The 19,428-nt window shown below is 43.6% G+C and overlaps 1 protein-coding gene across 1 annotated transcript in view; it reads left to right on the forward strand.

The window, feature by feature from the left end:
• Window positions 1-19,428, forward strand: part of CYSTM1 (cysteine rich transmembrane module containing 1) — a 54,596-nt gene that overhangs the window by 18,231 nt on the left and 16,937 nt on the right. Inside the window, exon 2 of the mRNA XM_039486627.1 lies at window positions 3,533-3,786. Within this exon, the coding sequence (XP_039342561.1) occupies window positions 3,533-3,786 (254 nt within the window). The remainder of the gene's footprint in view (window positions 1-3,532; window positions 3,787-19,428) is intronic.

The raw sequence follows: 19,428 nt of genomic DNA on the forward strand, positions 1-19,428 counted from the left end.
GCTTTTCAGTGCAAGAAACGTAGATACAAAAAATGAAAGGAAGAAAACAGAGTGGGGATATCCAAAGGAAAGCAGGATGCTAGCGTTTGCAATTGGAGATACCCACATGTATACCTGTGCGTGCATGGAGCCTACTGAAGTCAGTGGGGACTCTGCATGGGCACACAAGTTTGCTATCGTGATTTCAGGACTGGGGCTAGCTTAGAAACATAAACAGTTTATTCTCTTCCTTTTGCTGCATTTCTCTGTAAAACATCCCATAACCATTAAGTTGGCAGAAAAGAGATTATAGTGAAATAGCACTGATGAAGCCTGAGTCAAACTGCTGTTTATTATTGGTCATTTAATGGCTCATTTGGAGCAGGTGCTTTTAAAAGCTGGTTTGCCTCAATATCAGAATTTTTAAAAAACCAGATATGAGCCTATTATTTGGGCAGTATAAGATCAGTTTGGTGCACTACCATGAAGAAATACCCAGCTCAGTGTGGATAGGACAAGAATGACCCAAAATTGCCTTTAGCAGAGCCAGAATCTGAATGTCTGTGGCCTACATGGCAAAGCGAGTGTTGGAATGAATTCTCAGATGTAACAATCAACTACGGCACTCTGGCTTTCCCAGTCCTTTCAGCCCATTGAGAGTCAAAGGCTTTTCAGTGCTGTTGTAGCAGGGATTTAATCCCAGTACCTTGGGGAGTGCATTTCTGGAATTGCTTTGGGTTAGTAATATTCACATTGGTGCTGTAATCATCCTGGTTTTTATGGCCTTTAAGAGTCAGTGCTGCAGAGGAATTAAGCAATGTAAGCTGGGACCCTAACATCGTAGTGACTGATACCCAGGTAAGAGTAACCTGTAAATAAGCAGAGGACCCAGGGACCAAGCCTTAGAGAAAGAATGTGTGCCTCATTCCCCGAGATGATGAAATAGAGTTGATGTAAACAACACTGGTTGTTTCTGGTTTGCTATGTCAGGCTCGCAACAATTAAACAGCGAATCAAGAAAACAAAGTATTTATGGTCTTTCCTCCTGGATGCTGTTCTAGCAGGAGCTGATTCCGCATTGATTGTTTTGTCAAATTACTTTGGATACAGCTTACTTTTCTTTGGTAAATATTATTTCAGCTGCCTTTAAATGTAACCTGCAAGCTCTGTCACTGACCTGCTGTGTGCCCTGAGCCAAGTAATTTTCACCTTCCTGTGCCTCCATTTCTCCATCTGTAAAATGGGGGTGATGCTCACCTCCCTTTGTAAAGGACTTTGGAAGCTGTCTGTGAGAAGTGCCAAACACAGTCTAAATGTTATTTATATGATACATGGATTGAACGTCTTTCTAGTTTTGATCAGTATGGTATATAGATGAGAGGCCTCTTGTTCCCATGGGTAGGGCACTGGCCTAGCACTCAGGAGATCAGAGTTCTATTTGTGACTATGCCATGTTACCTGCTGCAGAAGCTTGGGGGTGTCAGTTCTCCGCCTTAGTCTAGCACAAGTTATTGGGCTTTCTATGGAGTTAAATAAGTGGGTGAATTCTATGGTCTGTGATATATGGGTTGCCAGACTAGATAGATGATTTAATGGTTTATTTTAGCCTCAACTCTGAGTCAGTGAAATTTGGTGCTGAATACCGAGCATACAACTTCATTTTCTATTATCCATCCTCCTTTCCAGGGCCATAGGAGGAGAATCCTGGAGATTTATTGTCAGTAGTCCAATCACACTTCTGCCCTGTGGTGCCAACAGCAGCAATTTTCAATTGATGGAATCATACAGTTCTAGAGGAATGCTAGGAGCTAGTGGAGTTTGGGAAGGGGGAGACATCTAAAACAGAGGTGGGCAAACTTTTTGGCCTGAGGGCCACATCAGGGTTCCGAAACTGTATGGAGGGCCGGGTAGGGAAGGCTGTGCCTCCCCAAACAGCCTGGCCTCTTCCCCCTCCCACTTCCTGCCCCCCTCAGAACTCCTGACTCATCCAAACCCCCCACGCCTTGTCCCCCTGACAACCCCGTCCTAGCCCCCACCCCTCCAGACCCCACCTCCTATCCTACCCCCCAGTCCGCTGACTGCCCCGACCCCTATCCACACCCTCGCCCCGTCACAGGCCCCCCGGAACTCCCACACCTATCCAACCCCCCCGTCCCCTGACTGCCCCCTGGAATCCTCTGCCCCTTATCCAACATCCTTTCCCCCGTTCCCTGCCCCCTTACCATGCTGCTTAGAGCAGCAGGACTGGCAGCTGTGCCACCTGGCCGGAGCCTGGTGGCATGGTGAGCTGAGGTTGCCGGGGAGGGGCCAGGGCCTAGCCTTCCGGGCCAGGAGTTCAAGGGCCGGGCAGGATGGGCCTGCAGGCTATAGTTTGCCCACCTCTGATCTAGAATGAGAGTGGTGAAGTTCTCACTCTATCCTGTTAAAGGAGCAGTGTCAGGGTAAAAACGCACAATACTAAGAACACTTCCTAGATTTCTGAAACTGAAGGAATTTTCAAAACTCTAACTTTACATCATTTCTGCTATTGACTTTTTGCACGTTCATCACTTTGGAAGGTGCCAATAGACTAGTTTCAATTTCTCATCCATATGCACTAGCATAATGAGGCATTGTATTTTAAGTTCAAACACTGCTGTGAACTCTTTACTAGAGAGAGCCTAATCTTGGAAACATCTTGCTCGGTCATGGTAATCAGGAAAAGGTTGATCAGTCCCTCGGTGTCTGTTGTGTAATAAACAAATTAGATACAGTTTATGAACTTTCAGCCCTCTTTAATGGTGCTTTTGCATGTGACCTAAAAACCAAGGTGTGATCGTTTGCGGTCATTAATGATCCAGTCATGTGTTTTGGAAGAGTGGGTGTGTTTAAACGCAGCAGTATGGCCAAATCCCAACAACAAATTATTCTCCTACCTCTGTTCCTCTATAGCTTCAGTGACGTAAGGGTATTCACAATAGGAGTGAAAATGTAGTTTTTGCTGTGTTCCTCCCCAGAAATGGCTGTATTTCAGTGAGATGTGAAGTCATCCCTTTATATCCATTCTCTGCTCCATACATGCTATGAGGCTTAGTGTTAATAAGCAATGGGAAGTACTTTTGGCACCTTAGAAGAAAAGTTGATAGAGTACAAAGTAGTAATGTTAAGTGGTTGTGTTGTGATTATTTAATCACATCAGTGGAAGCTTCTCTGATTACTGTAAAAGCAGATGAAATTTCTGTAAGAACGACTTTGTGGCCCAGAGTATGGTATTGGTAAATCTGAGTTCATTCCCAGCTCTGCCCAGACTCATGGTGTGACCTTAAGGAAGTCTTTTAACATTTTGTGCCTTTGTTTCCCTGATGATTGGGTGGGGTTAATACTTTCCTGCCTGACAGGGCTCTTGTGAGGCATACTCCTTAACCTCTATAAATGATTACAAGGTCCCTGGAAGGCACTAGAGAAGGGGAAATAAAGCATCATCACTGTCTGAATTGGAATTTGTGCACCTTGCTTGTAAGAAACTCGACAGTCAAAAGCAGAATAATATCTTTGCTTTTTTCCCCCCCTTTAGGAAAAATTTTGCATCCCACATGAATTACGAAAACCCTCCACCATATCCAGGCCCAGGCCCGACTGCCCCATACCCACCATATACACAACAACCAGGTGGTCCTCCAGGCCCCAACCCATACCCTGGCTACCCACCAGGACCTGCTGGGCCGTATCAACCAGGTCAGCCGGGTTATCAAGGCTATCCACAGTATGGGTGGCAGAATGCGCCTCCACCTCCTGGACCAGTGTACGCAGATGGACCTAAAAACACAGGTACGCTAAGCAGCCTGGTGCCCTAACAGCATTATACTGCTGCATGCTCTGTTTTGCAAGTTAATTACTTGTTAATGTGCCTTGTGTGTTTGAAATGAATGACTCTCTCCCTCCTGGAGTGAGGGGGATCTCTATCCTCTGGCCTTCAGGAAGACTGTCTGCCCAGAGTCCATGCTAACAGGGCTAGATGAAGCAGGAGACTGCTGGAGGGGAGCTGCTGTTTCTGGTTTCAGCTCCAGTGGCAGTCTCATTTTTCAGGTTCAGCTTGTTTTTGCTATTGTAGCTTCTGTTAATGGCTCATTTTTCTGACTAGAGACATGTGGAGTGTCCCTGAACTGCCTTCCTGGGGGCTCCTGAGGGGACTGCTTACACTAAGCTATTTTCTGCTGAGTTTTAGCCTCCACCTTTTTTCATTTTTCCTCAGTTAACAATCATCCAGCCCTAGGTTGAGACTTTTAAAGTCTCTTAGGGATTTAGATGCACAGTTCTATGGAAATGAATGGGAGTTATGCATGTAAAATCCTTCAGCAGTTTTGAAAATTTCTGCCCTAGTGTACTCCTCCATGTGGCTTTGGATCTGTTGCTAGACCTTTAATTTTCTTGGGCAGTCACCACTATATTTTCCCAATAATTATGCCTGGGGGAATTCTGCACCACTGCACATGCACAGAATTTATGTCCCCTGCAGATTTCTTTGCTTCCTTGTAGAAAAATGACTTTCTGATGGGGAAGCAAAGGGAAGCCACAAGAGCAGTTAGGCAACTCTCCCCAGCAGTATGTTTCCGGTGCCCAGCTGGCAGAGAGGTATATCACTGTGGGGCAGCGGGCAGGACTGGGGAAGACCCAACTGATGGCTCCTACCCTGCGCCAGGTTCAGGGCCCTGGGGTGTTTCTGGGGCAGGCCCTGCCCTTCTGCTGTGTCAAGGTTGGGTATAGCCTCACCGCCGAGTCCCTGTTCCAGGAGGGAGCTGTACAGTGATCTCCCGCCTCTGTGTAGCCAGTGGCCTGTGCTTCCCAATGCCATGCTGGAGCCTCCACATTTATTTGACAAATAAAACTTGCAGAATTTTGCAAAATTTTAAAATATTGTTTGCCAAATTTTTAAGTGTTTGGTGCAGAATGCCCTCAGGAGTAAATACTGTATTGAAATGCTTGAAGATGAAGAAACCAGAGAGCTGAATTCCAGGAGTGCAGCATCTTTGCTTGTGTGGGAAGTTGGACATTCTTCTCTTGGATACTCCATTTCCTCTCAACAGCCTGACTCACTAGTCAGTAGTTTCCAGGTTGTGGCACCACAATTGCCTCAGTGTTCACAGGGCTAAGATCGGGGTATGCAAAGGTCTTCCGGGGGTACATCAACTCATCTAGATATATGCCTAGTTTTACAACAGGCTACATAAAAAGCCAATCTAAACTAAAATTTCATACAATGACTTGTTTATACTGCTTGATCTAATATACACTGAAATGTAAGTACAATATTTATATTCCAATTGATTTATTTTATAACTATATGGTAAAAATGAGAAAGTAAGCAATTTGTCCATAATAGCGTTCTGTGACACTTTTGTATTTTTATGCCTGATTTTGTAAGCAAGTAGTTTTTCAGTGTGGTGAAACTCAAGACAAATCAAACTCCTGAAGGGTACAGTCATCTGGAAAGGTTGAGAGCCACTGCTTTAGATCTGCACTGAGAGGCAGGCCAGCACCCAGTTCTGCTTTCTCCCCACTGAAAAAAGAGAAGGGCTGCCATATCTTCTCTCTCCTTCTAGAGAGGAGGCTGACCAAGGGGCCAGCTCTATTCTTTTCAGCCCAGGGAACTGGTAGCTATCTTTACAGGTTACTCTGGCTGTAGAGAGTATATAAAGAGCTGGGGGCTGAAGGTGAGGATGACCCCCACTACTGGAAGGGAGGATGGGAAAGAAGAGCAGGGCTTGCATTGATGGAGGAGTTGAGTGGGTATTGGAAATGGGGAAAGACTGAGGGGCAACAGGGAGAAATAAAAAGAGAAGGGGAGGGGAGAATATCTCCTCTATTCCTTCAGCTTTTTCCAGGATGTGAGTGTGTTAACAGGTCCCTTACCAAAAATGGAAATACTTGTCTGCTACCTGCATGACAGGCTGATCTAGGCAAAACCCTACAAGCTTGGCACTAACTGGTAAAATCTTTTGGAGATTCAGATATGGTTCCATAAAACAGCTTTTAAAAACTGTAGGTTAGAACAAGCAAGATTTGAAATAGCCAATCCTCTGTTGCAGTGAGCATCTCAACTGCTAACTAGGATGGAAAGATTAGGCTGAAAACAGACATTGAACTTGAGGTTTTCCAGCTGTAGGATCACAACGTGGCATGGTGGGGGTGGGGCGGGGGCAGTTTTGTGCTTCTGCAGTGATGGGAAAGCTCAAGAAAACAGAGGACTCCCTTAGGAGAAATGGTGTCTGCTCATTGTTTTCCATGAGAAGATGGAAATATCATAGTCTAATTTCTGTGGAGCAAATAGTGGGAAACATGGCAAGTGAATGGGAGTTAATGGATAAGCTAGTGAAACTAGGAGCATCATTTGGACAAAAAGGTAGCTTGTAAATTTAAATCATGGAAGAGGACTGGTGCCACACTTAGCACAGTTTGGGTGCTATGTAATAACTCAGACCTGCTGATAAGGTGTCCAAGCTCAGTTTCCTGAAAAACCTTAAGTTGTAGGTGCTAGAGAGCCTGCTGAATCCAAAGGATGTGCATGTGCTACAGGTCCCAGGTATTGAAGTAAATATTGATGTGCTTAGCTGTGGCCTGGAACACAGAGTGACCTGTGTCACTGAGAGCTGTTGTGGGATTGTTGTGTAGCTTCACTCTAGAGCTGTTTGTGCGTCCTACTGTTATTCAGATTGCCATTCCTGTCTTTGAGATCAAATAGAAGTCAAGTTACTGCTTTCATTGCTGTATCCTAGAGATGCTGCTGTAAGTAGCTCAATGCCTATGTGGATTAGTGGATTAATTTTCTCATTAGTGAGGCCTACAATTTTACTCAGATAAATGGCCAGTAACATAATTGCCCACGTACTGCAAACTGTTTGCAACAACCCCTGTTCTGCACGAGCATAGAGGGTTCTTGTTAGATCTCAACTGCAGTTCTGGGTTCAAAGCTGGGCACAGTACAAGAAGGCAGTTGCTGCCACAAATAGTGCAGCAAAGAGCAACGGAAGGGGGATGGCTGAAATGACTCTATCCCAGAAGAGAGGAGGCAAATTCAAGGTGATCTGGGGGTGGGGTGAGATTCAGAACTGTCAAAGGGAGAGAGAGCACTAGGGAATCGAGAGGACTAGGGAATCAATAGCATTTGGATCACTCAGCACCTTCAGAGGGCTGGAATCTCAGTAACTTTGTGTATGCTGATGTAACAAACTCCCCCTCTTTACGGAACTGCTTCATCTCTGTCCCCCTTTATCCCATCTGTTTTATGTTGTTCAGTGCATCCTGACTCACTACTGTCCCTTGTGACATGAAGCCTGATTTTTCACACCTCTGAGCCAAATTAGAGCGCTATAAAATGTAAGTGTAGACAACCCCTCAGTCATTGCATCCCCGTGACTGACTCATGTTCTGATGGGGATATGTAAGAATTGGGTCGGAAAGCAGAAAATTGTCTTTCAACATGTAAGAATGCCAATGACATTTTATGGGAACCAGTTGGGAATCCTCAGTAATGTTGACAAGACAAGGATGAAATGTGAACCTTAAGAGGTAAGGTAATGCATGGAGTTAGAGAACTGTTTGCTGATGAAAATCACAAGGGCCAAAACCTTGCTGCTCTGAAAAAATTCTGCCATAGACCTTGCCCATCCCACAGGTACCCATAATTTCATTTCAGCAGCTGCTACTCATTAGAGGAAAATACTTTCTTCTTGACCTTCACAACTGATCAGCTTTTACCCTGAAGCATGAAGGATGTTATCCTCTGGGATATCTGATCTAACTTCCTAGCTCAGTGTAGCAGCTTTTGTTACCCTTGTTCACATTTATATCTTGTCCCTCTTCTAAATCCCTCTAGACTGTCTGTCTCAAGGATTTTCCATGGTGGTGAATTCCATGAGCACTGCAGGTTTCCTTTGTATTTATAAGGAAACTATGCCACTAGCTACTATAAAATCATGAGACACTTTGGATAGTTAAAATAGAAAAACCTGGCTATATCAGTGTGGCTGTATGAGATGCTGTACCAAATTTAGAATGGCTGCCTGGTACACATAGGCAATGTGTAGTGTGGCTCCTTGAGTCACAGGGTAACTCTTCAGGCGAAAACCATTTCCTGAAATTTTCTCCCTCCTACTCCACAATCCTCCCATTTTCTTATGAATAGCTCAGAGAGAGTTAATGGGAGTACGGAAAATAAGAGAAGGTCCTCCACTGATTAGTTAGCAGACATCTGGTCATTATAGCTGATACATTACAGTTGAAATGTAAAGATATCAGTGTTAGCCTGCTGCAAAAAAATGAGCAGGACCAGCCACAGTACAAAGTGCCCTGCTAATTTAGAAAGAATTAGCTGATATTGGCAATTTGATCTGCTTCAGTAACTTGCCTCTTTCAGTACATAGGGACATACTGGATCAGACTATAGCATACCAGAGTAGAAGAATCAGTGTCCAGCAGTGGCCGAAACTTCAGAAGAAAGCAAATAAAGCTCCATAATGAACTTAGCCACGTATGCAATGCTGTACCTAAAGGGTGGGTTTCGTTCCTTATACACTAAAAACAGAGATTTGATTTCCCTTATCTTAGCCTGCATATCTACAAATACTAGTCATGAACAGATCCTGCCCTCCTTTGAATGTTCAGTGATTGCATTTGTCTGGCCAATTGCAGGAGTGAGTGCAGCCTTGCGTTACGCAACTTGAACATTGATCATATGATATGTGTGGCTATATTATATATTCATAGGCAGTAGAGATTGCATTGGATCTAAATGGCCTGCCTTTTCATTTCATCAGGTGTTCTTTTTTCTTTCCTCTTATTATGGGACAGGATGAAAAGAGGACTGATTCAGTTTAATAATTTTACCCACTCTCGTTTCCTTTCCAGAATAAATAATCATGTCTTCTGAACCTCTTTATGTAAAACCCACCACCCTGTTAATCATGTTTGTTGCCCTTTTATGAACCTCTTTGATCTCTGCTATATCTTCTTTTAGATTGTAGCAACTGGAATCGGACTCTGTATTCCAAACTAGCATTTTTCAATAGGTCTCATCTTCTACACTTTATTTTATCCCTTTTTCAATGCCCCTTAGCATCTTATTTGCTTTAACTGCTCCTTCATATCCAACCTTCAAGATCGTGCAACTCCAGAGACAAGCAGCACTTTGGCAAAAATAAACAAATATACTTTATCTCATATTTATCATCGCTAAATGCCATCTATTCTCTACCTTCCTAACCTCCAATGTGTGTTAAGCTAGCTAGGGGGTTAGTTTTCCTTAGTTACAAACCAAAACCTTTTAATATAATTGGCTAATTTCAATTCACTCAATAAATAACTTCGGTTATTTGTTTGCTAATGAACAATACTTGTCTCAGTACTGACGTGTGGGGTCACCTGATTATAGAATATTCTTCTATAAAGGACTAGATGGTTGAGAGGAGTGGATATAGAAATAGAAAGCCTTTCATGTTTTTTTTTTAAAAAACAAAAACAAAAAAAACTGGCTCAGAACAATAGTGACTGAAATTTACCATCCAGTGGTAGGAGAGGAGGGATAGCTCAGTGGTTTGAGCATTGGCCTGCTAAACCTAGGGTTGTGAATTCAGTCCTTGAGGGGGCTACTTAGGGAATCTGGGGCAAAATCAGTACTTGGTCCTGCTAGTGAAGGCAGGGGGCTGGACTCAATGACCTTTGGGGGTCCCTTCCAGTTCTATGAGATAGCCAGGCTGTTTGAGGAGGCACAGCCTTCCCTTCCCAGCCTTCCATACAGTTTCAGAATCCTGATGTGGCCCAAAAAGTTTGCCCACCCCTGCAATAGACTTTGTCACCATTGTTGGCAGTCTCAACAGCAGGGCCAGTGTTTGACTCAGGAGGCCAGTGTTCGTGACCCAGAGTGATCTGTCCTGCTCAGAAATGAGGCCCACTGTTATGAGAGAAGTTTACTATCCATGCTGATCTTGTTCTGTAGATAGAGGATTGAAAAAGAGCTGTTAATTGCGCACTTTTCACCAGAACTAAACTACTAATCAAACCAACAAAACCTCCACATTGTGAGCAGCTGTTCACTGCATCTCATTGCCAGAAACAACTGGACTTTGCCCCCTTCTCCTATGCTTACGCTATCTTTAATAGTCACTCAGGAGGCACTGTCTCAGATAGCATGTGCATTATTATGTAAACCTTCTAAAACATGTGGCTCTTACCAGGAAATACTGAAAAGCTTCTTAATTAGAGCCAGTCATATTGCTTAAAGTTTTAGTGGTTGCATGGCCGAAGAAGGCCCATCTTTAACATTTAAAGGAAATCCAGTTAGTAATTCTCATTGACTGCGTACTACATGGAAATGATAGTAATGAAATAGTTATCACAAAGAGGATTTTCAAAGGTTTTTCTGAATTATGTCACTGTTTCAGCATGTCTTTTCAGTGCCTTGGAGTAGTTGGCTGTCCAAGAAGTTGGCTGCACCTCAGCAATAAGCCCAGGCAGTTTGAAACAGATCAAGATTTAATAAATATTTATCTTAAAATAACTTTTGAAATACTCTGATTTCCAATTCTTTCCACTGGGGAAATGAGTTCCTCCATCTTATGAGATGGTGCCTTCCTGTTTGAGACCCTTATTTACAGTCCAATTTAAAGCAAAGTTTAATGTTTTACTCTGTGGTTTGATAGAAGGCTGCTTTTCAGAGGTGCTGAACACCTGCAGCGGCTATTGACTTCAGCAGGAGTTTTGGATGTTCAGCTCTTCTGAAAGTCAGGCCCATAACAATAGAATTGGTTGTTGAAGTTTTCCTGGGGGAAAATGTTTAAGCTAAAATGATATACTTTGAACTTTAATAGCATATGCTATCCAAAGATCTCAGTAAACCTAGTAATATAGCTTCCTACAGCCCCTTTGAGATAAGGAAGTATCGTTCTGCACACGAGGAAACTGAAGTATGCAGAGGAAGGTGACACAATGCATCTGCAGCTGCACTTGGGAAAGAACTCTGCCTTTGACTTCCCAGTAGTGTGCCTTAGCCATAAAATGATCCTTTGTATTTATCAGCTGTTTGGGATTGGAACAGACTAGTGCCTGGGGATTGGAGGGTAGACCTATTGGAGGGGTGAATTGCAGAGTGACACTGTCCTTGTGGGAGGTCCTAGCTAGTGCGGAGTGGTGCCTACAGAGAACACTCACTTTGCAGTCTTGCACATGCCTTGTTTTTCACATTGCTCTCATTTTTTTTAAATGCATTGAGGTCTTCAGCTCCCCGTGGACGTTACAGCACTTTTTAGGTGATCAGAAAAGTTTTCAGTTTGCCTGGAATGTAGGGTTTTTCTGCAGTTCTGGGTAAGATCCTGGAGCCACAAAAGAGAGTAGAGAGGTAATGCTACCAGCCTTGGCATGGGTAATAGGAGATGGTTCCCTTCTCCTTCACAAGTCAGTAATGACTGATAGGTTAGAATAGTAGTCTCCAACCTTTTTACGCTTACCGGGCTAGGGTAGGGAGGTTGGGATTCAGGAGGGGGCGGGATCTGGGCTGGGGCCAAGGGGTTCACAGTGTGGGCGGGAGCTCTGGGCTGAGCCTGGGGCAGGGGATTGGGGTGCAGGAGGAGGTTTGGGGTGCTGTCTCCAGGAGGGGGCTCAGGGCTGGGGTGTGGCCTCCTGCCTGGCAGCACTTACCTCCGGCGGCTCCCGGTCGGCAGCAGGCACAGTGAGGCTAAGGCAGGCTCCCTGCCTACCCTGGCCCCACACTGCTCCTGGAAGGGGCAAACACGCCCCTGGTGGGCACGTGGCTCCACATGCCTCCCCTCTCTGCAAGCACCACCCCCACAGCTCTCCCGGCCAATGGGACCTGCAGGGGTGGGCTTGCAGGCAGGAGCAGCAAGTGGAGGGAGACCCCTGCCCCCTAGGCCATGGGGCCACGCTAGCCGCTACCAAGAGTGGCATGGGACAGGGGTAGGCAGGGAGTCTGCTGTAGCGGCAGCCATGCTGCGCTTCTGGAGATCGCAATTGACAGGTTGCTGACCACTGGTTTAGGGGCCTATGGGGAATGGAGTTTTTGTGAGTGAAACTAGCTGGCTATACTTTTCACTGACTATTTGCATGCACAAATATTTGAATTACCCAGGCAGTCATGGTAACAGAGCTTGTAAATTAGGCACGTGATTGCATGTACACACTTAAAAATTCGGTTCATACCTTGTGTGCTCTGAGTGATTTGGGACCTCAAAACCTTTCCTTTTCCCTTAAAAATAGTCAGTATATTTGCAGCTGGCTTTGACAAGTGTGTCTAATGTGTCAGAGCAGGCTTGCAGGGGACTTTGGACCTGGTCTTGCACACTGCAGGCACAGTGTTTGGATATGGATGTATGTATGTAACCATGAGGTAAGAAGTGTTGAGTGAGATGGGAGCACGGGGGAACGTGACATTCGTGAAAGTGCTGCTGCTGGGGTGTAACGCTACTCCAGCTGAATAACTGGAAAGAAGCCTAAGAAGGGCCAAGAGTAGCTAACTGCCACACTTCTGTGGCGAGGATTCTGCTTAATCCCACCACTTCAGACATGCTAATTCCAGATCCACGCTGCCCAGAGCATTTGTGGGTTGAGGCTTACCACCATTCAGTGTGAGAGCTGAAACTTGATGTGCCTGCACTTGTGCTGGAGTACAGCAACCTTTTCTCCCTGCAGTTCACTGCTCAAGCACTGTCCAGAATGGTTCAGAAACACAGTTATGTTTAAACAAAATCAAATTGTATTTAAACATCCTTTCCATTTCCAAAGTACCATAGATAATCCAGTTTTTAGTAGAGATTAACAACTTCACTATTACCATATAAAATTAAAAACCACTGGCACAGATGAAACAATTCAGTTTTTGATTGTCATACTCAGATTAAATCTTCCTTTTGTTCATAGATTCCAAGGCTGAAAGGCCATTGTGATTGTCTAGTCTGACCTCCTGTATAACACAGCCCATAGAACTTCCCTGAATTAATTCCTGTTTGAACTAGAGCAGGTGTTTTGAAAAAAACATTCAATCTTGGTTTAAAAATTTCTGATGGAGAATCCCACCACAACCCATGGTAAATTGTTCCAGTGGTTGGTTAATCTCACTGTTAAATATGTACACCTTATTTCCAGTCTGAATTTTTCTAGCTTCAACTTCCAGCCATTAAATCTTGTCATATCTTTGCCTTTTGTTGATTTCATCCCTTTGAAGCACTCTATAAATTCCTCTCCTACCTTGATGTCTACACCCTTTGCATACTTATGACTGTGCACAATCTCCTCATGTTATTGTCTACCCAAGTAATGTGTGTTTAGTAGGGCTGTCAAGTGATTAAAAAAATTAATTGTGCTGTTAAACAATAATAGAATACCATTTATTTAAATATTTTGGATGTTTTCCACATTTTCAAATACATCGATTTCAGTTTCAACATGGAATACAAAGTGTACAGTGCTCACTTTATATTTTATTATAAATATTTGTACTATAAAAATAAAAGAAATAGTATTTTTCAATTCACTTAATACAAATACTGTAGTGCAATCTATTTATCATGAAAGTTTAACTTACAAATATAGAATTATGCACAAAAAATGCATTAAAAAATAAAACAATGTAAAACTTTAGAGCCTGTAAGTCCACTCAGTCCTACTTCTTGTTTGGCCAGTTGCTCAGATGAACAAGTTTGTTTACATGTGCAGGAGACAATGCTGCCCGCTTCTTGTTTACAGTTTCACCCGAAAGTGAGAACAGATGTTCGCATTGCACTGTTGTAGCCAGCGTCGCAAGATATTTACGTGCCAAATGCACTAAAGATTCATATGTCCCTTCAGGCCTCAACCACAATTCCAGAGGACATGTCCATGCTGATGACAGGTTCTGCTCGATAACGATCCAAAGCAGAGCAGACCGATGCATATTCATTTTCATCATCTGAGTCAGATGTCACCAGCAGAAGGTTGATTTTCTTTTTTGGTGGTCCGGGTTCTGTAGGTCCTGCATCGGAGTGTTGCTCTTTTAACACTTCTAAAAGCATGCTCCACACCTCGTCCCTCTCAGATTTTGGAAGGCACTTCAGATTCTTAAACCTTGGGTTGAGTGCTATAGCTATCTTTAGAAATCTCACATTGGTACCTTCTTTGCATTTTGTCAAATCTGCAGTGAAGTGTTCTTAAAATGAACAACATGCTGGGTCATCTTCTGAGACTGCTATAACATGAAATATATGGCAGAATGCAGGTAACACACAGAGCAGGAGCTATACAATTCTCCCCAAGGAATTCAGTCTCAAATTTAATGCATTAGTTTTTTAACGAGAGTCATCAGCTTGGAAGCATGTTCTCTGGAATGACGGCCAAAGCATGAAGGGGGATACGGATGTTTAGCATATCTGGCACATAAATACCTTGCAATGCCAGCTACAAAAGTGCCATGCGAATGCCTGTTCTCACTTTCAGGTGACACTGTAAACAAGAAGCAGGCAGCATTATCTCCTGTAAATGTAAACAAACTTGTTTGTCTTAGCAATTGGCTGAACAAGAAGTAGGACTGAATGGACTTGTAGGCTCTGAAGTTTTACATTGTTTTGGTTTTGAGTGCAGTTATGTAACAAAAAATGTACATTTGTACGTTGCACTTTCATGATAGAGATTGCATTACAGTACTTGTATGAGGTGAATTTAAAAATACTATTCATTTATAATTTTTACAGTGCAAATATTTGTAATAAAAATAATTTAAAGTGAGTACTGTACACTTTATATTCTGTGGTGTAATTAAAATCAATGTATTTGAAAATGTAGAAAAACATCAAAAATATTTAATAAATTTCAGTTGGTATTCTATTGTTTAACAGTGTGATTAAAACTGTGATTAATCACGATTAATTTTTTTGAGTTAATCACATGAGTTAACTGTGATTAAGCGACAGCCCTAGTGTATAGATCGTAACCTTCAGAAGCAAATCCTTCCCAGTCCCTAAGTCACTTGGGTTTGACATCTCCGAATTCACCCCAACATATTGTATTTGTTGTACTCAATGCAGAGAATTGAACTTGACAACCTGTGTTCAAGCCAGGTAGGCTTTGTCTACAATAAAGAGAGTAGACACATAAGCCTGACCTTAAACCCACCTTTTCCTAGTCAAAGCAAGGCCGTGGAGAGGGTCTGTCACCTCTCTGCTCCACCCCCCAATGTGAAGCCCCACAGGTATTTTAGGAGTTGTGGCTATCTTTATTTGATTGAAGGCTTCTATCTTACTAGCTGGCCTCTCTGACTTATGGGGCTCTCTTGCCATTACTGGAGAACTGTGACTCAGCAGCTGCAATGGCTGATATGTAGAGCGATACTTTGTTCTTTTTACCTGCTACCAGGGAGTCTAGATCTAGGTCTGTTCTGGATCTGTTTCCAGCTTTGCATCTGACCTGACATCCCAGTGTCTTCAGACCTAATTCAGGGAAGGTTTTAGATCTACTTTACAGTTTCTATCATAGTTGGATGTGTACCTTGGAACACATACAAACATAGTGCCAGGGTACACATTCTCCTACTCCCCTAGAAGTAGCTCAGGGTTACCCAAACACCATTTAATTCTTTTTAAAAAACAAAAATCCTGCAAAATGTGAAGATTTGAGCTTTTCATCAAATTGCCAAGTTTTTAGTGTATCTCTCTCACAAGATGTAAACCAAATATCTATCTACCCATTGTCTCGCAGATGTGTGAGGCACCGTATTACATTGGACTATATCTTTCTTGTTTCTATTTCCTTTCTATATTTTTGTGTTGTCATGTCCGGTGTGTTGGGGAATAGAAAGATAGCACTGGTGGGAGAACCTTTACCCTCAAGTTAAACTTTAACTTGAACTGAGGAGTCAGATTCAATGCGTGTCTAGCTTTGCTTCTAAAAAAACACCTTCCTTAGAAGAACTCATCCCAGTGGCAATCCTCATTAAGCTATCTTCTGGGCCAACCCCAATTCCTCCTAATTTTACTCTTAGCTGGACACTAACTCCCTCGCCTTTTGGGAACCTCTTTGAATCATGCAAGCAGGTTGTAACTTCAGCAGGAGAGACTACGTACGTGGTGTTGCTCCGCCTTTCTCAGTCTGGAAGCAAAACAAAAAATACTCAGTGGCCTGATCTGCCTTTTCTACGGGCTTGTAATTCCTCCTCCCCCCACATAAAATTACAGGAATTGCAGTGATTAGCTTTATGCCTTAGATAGCTATAGGAAGGAAGAGTCACTTTAAAAACTGTGTTCATGTCGGTCGCTATTCCTGTCTCCATGCCAGGGCAGGAAGCTAGTGTCTCTCAGTGAGTGAGAGCTGCTGTTTTACTGCATCCCAGCAGAAATCCAGTCTGGTGTAAAATCACAATAATCTCCCCTCTGCTATTGTGACCCAAGTGAGAATGAGACCTGCCAGGACGGAATGTGGAAGGGAGAGTGCCTGCTCTCTCCTCTCCCTGGAACCTCGTGCCTTCTGCAGCATGCTTCCGACAGTCCCAGCATGGCTGAAACAGAGCTCCTCAGTAGAGCTGGGTGAATAACTAATTTTTTGATTCACTGGTCATTCTGAAAAATAAGAAAAAAAAATCTGTTTGGGTCAAACCAAATCCAAAAATTGCAATAAATAAATTTTGGTTAATTTAAAAAAAATCCGTATCAGGTTGCTCCAAAACCTGATTTTTCCAGGAGGAGCAGCTCTCTAACTGCCTTATAACTCCAGTTTCTCCTATGCATTCCAACCAGTGAAGAAGCTTGCTGATGGATGCATGTTTACAACTGGAGGAATTGTTTAGTTTTTCAGATTTAAATTGTGCTTTTCCTTAAATGGGTGTCAAATGTGAATCTGCTGCAGGGATATATCTAGGTCATGTAATGTTGGACAGATTGGTCTAGAATCTTTGATAGATGTGTAGTCCTGCCCAATGTCAGAAAGCAATGCTCGAGGGAAAGAACAGTGGCCTTTTAAAGATCCAATATCTTGTGACTGTAAGGGCCATAAAGTGAAAGCTTAAATCCCCAGAAAGTGAGTTTACCAGCGGGTGGCTGTGATTCAAATGGACACTTGAGTCACCAGGTAGTCCATAAACCAGCAGGGAGGGACAACATTATACCTCCTGTCAGAAAGTCCTGCAGATGTGGGATTGGGTATGTCCCATGAGATGTTCCTAGTGGCCAGCTGCCTACCAGGAGCATGATCGCAGATGGGCTAGTCTGAATCCCTTGGTAGTGGACCGTCTTGCGTAGTTGCTTCAGGGGCATGATTGGGTGGGGTAGTCCACTAAAGGTAGAATTGTTCAGAGACCTCTGAACAAACAAGCTGTTGGTATGCTGCACAAGCCAGGAAGAGACCTTGCTGCCAACAGACAACTTCTGCAAAGCTTGCACGCCTTCCACCAATGTCTTAGAGCAAAGGTCCTGGCCAAGCTCAGATGAGACCATGTTTGCCCTGAATAGCCCCCTGCTGGCAGTATGGAAGAGGACTGTTGCCCATGTTTAGGTGAATGTATCTGATCCCATCAGGCTTCAGGTCTAGCTGCATCTGATCACACAGAAGTAGGGCACCTACATCCTAGTCTGGGCTTCCCCTCCCTGTCAGCATTTCTCCTGCAAGAGTGGAAACGGAGAGGCATGCTGGTTTTCAATCACTGAAAATGGTAAAGGTTGCTGTCTGTTGATAACAGGGGCGGCTCTATGTATTTTTGCCGCCCCAAGCACGGCAGTCAGGCGGCTTTCAGTGGCATGCCTGTGGGAGATCCGCTGATAACACGGATTCGGCGGCATACCTGCGAGAGGTCCGCCAGTCCCGCTCCTTCGGCGTACCCGCCGCCAAATTCCCACCGAAACAGCGGGATTGGCAGACCTCCTGCATGCATGCATGCTGCCAAATCCACTAGACTGGCAGACCTCCTGCAGGCATGCCGCCGAAGGCAGCCTGACTGCCACACTCACGGCGACCGGCTTGCCGCCCCAGGTACACGCTTGGTGCGCTGGCGCCTGGAGCTGCCCCTGGTTGATAAGGTGCAAGTGGCATGTTCCCCACAACACTGCTTGACAGCCATTTTCACCTATTGGTCTGAGTTGAAGGGCAGGTTCCTCTAAAATAAATCTGGAAGGTTTTTCCAGTCAGAAATGTTCATCATCTGGTTTCTCTGGAGCCCTTTTTTTTATAGTGGGATAATAGTTTTCTAGTACAGCTGATGAACTCCTGGCGTTGAGTCAGTTGATAGCCCTGACCTCAGATTACTCCCCTGAAAAATCACTTTCTTGATGGCAGCAACTTCAGTTTAGAGTGAGTGAACTTCCAACCCTTGTTACTGATTCACTGTAGTTCCAAGTACTTCATAGTAGTAAGTAAAATGCACAGATCTTAAATTTCCCCCAAAGGCCATTTTTCTGGTAACTTTCCCTCTGTGTGCCCATCCTGATGAAGCCCATCTTTCAAAATGTTTTTACACTGAGCCTGTCACTGTAGTACCTGAATCCACCTCCAGAAGTTTGAGGTCTCTCAACTCGTCTATAACCTTCTCAAGATCCTTCCACTGCCTGTTGTCTCAGATATTTTCTTTTCAGATATCCATGAACCAATTTAGTGCCCACGGGTGAGAATCCCATTGGGATTGCGTATTTGTAGAGAGAGAAGCGCTTACCTGTAACTGTTCTCTGCAGATGTACACCCTAATGAGTTCAATGCTCCTCCCCAAAGAATTGGGGCTTCTGTGACTTAATCAAAATATGATAGATTTAATAAGCTAGGGGTGCATTTTTATATCTTTCTTTATCATTTACCCTAAACTGCCTCAGCCAAAGTATCTGAGCAAGGGCCTGACCTCAGTGGCTTGGAACTGACCTATGGGAGCTCCATGGGGATTTGATCAGTCTCTGTAGGTTACCTTCAGAGGACAGATAAGTACCTATGACCTGACGCTATGTGCTGCAGTTTGTCAAAAGCTTGAGTGTGTTACTGGACTGTAATCTGTGTAGATTTGGGTACAAAGATAGGACCATCCCAGTTTTTAATATTAACGTCATAACACCAGTTCTAGTGATGAAGCAGGGGAAAGGTTCTGAATACTTTGCATAAAGCCATTTCTCCGTGGAGTTAATCAGTAACATATGAATCAGGTACAGCCAGAAACTGAATGTGTGTGCTTAAGATAAAGCAAACTGTTTTAAATGAAAAGGTGATGTAGTATTTGCTTTTAGAACAATACAGTATTGACTATTATTTGCATTGGATTGTACTGACTGGTACTCCATGTGATTAAGAGGAACACCCCGATAATATAAAATCATGATCTTAGAGCTGATCAGAAAATGAGGGGTCTTTTGTGTGGAAAACTTAATTTTTTTTTCTTAGCAAAAGCTATCATACTGAAGTTCAGTGACAAACTGAAATATTTCGACTCAATATGTGCTTTATGGGATTTGTAGCTGAGGTGGCTCATGC

This window comes from Mauremys reevesii, linkage group 8, assembly GCF_016161935.1.
Source record: "Mauremys reevesii isolate NIE-2019 linkage group 8, ASM1616193v1, whole genome shotgun sequence".
Lineage (NCBI taxonomy): Eukaryota > Metazoa > Chordata > Testudines > Geoemydidae > Mauremys > Mauremys reevesii.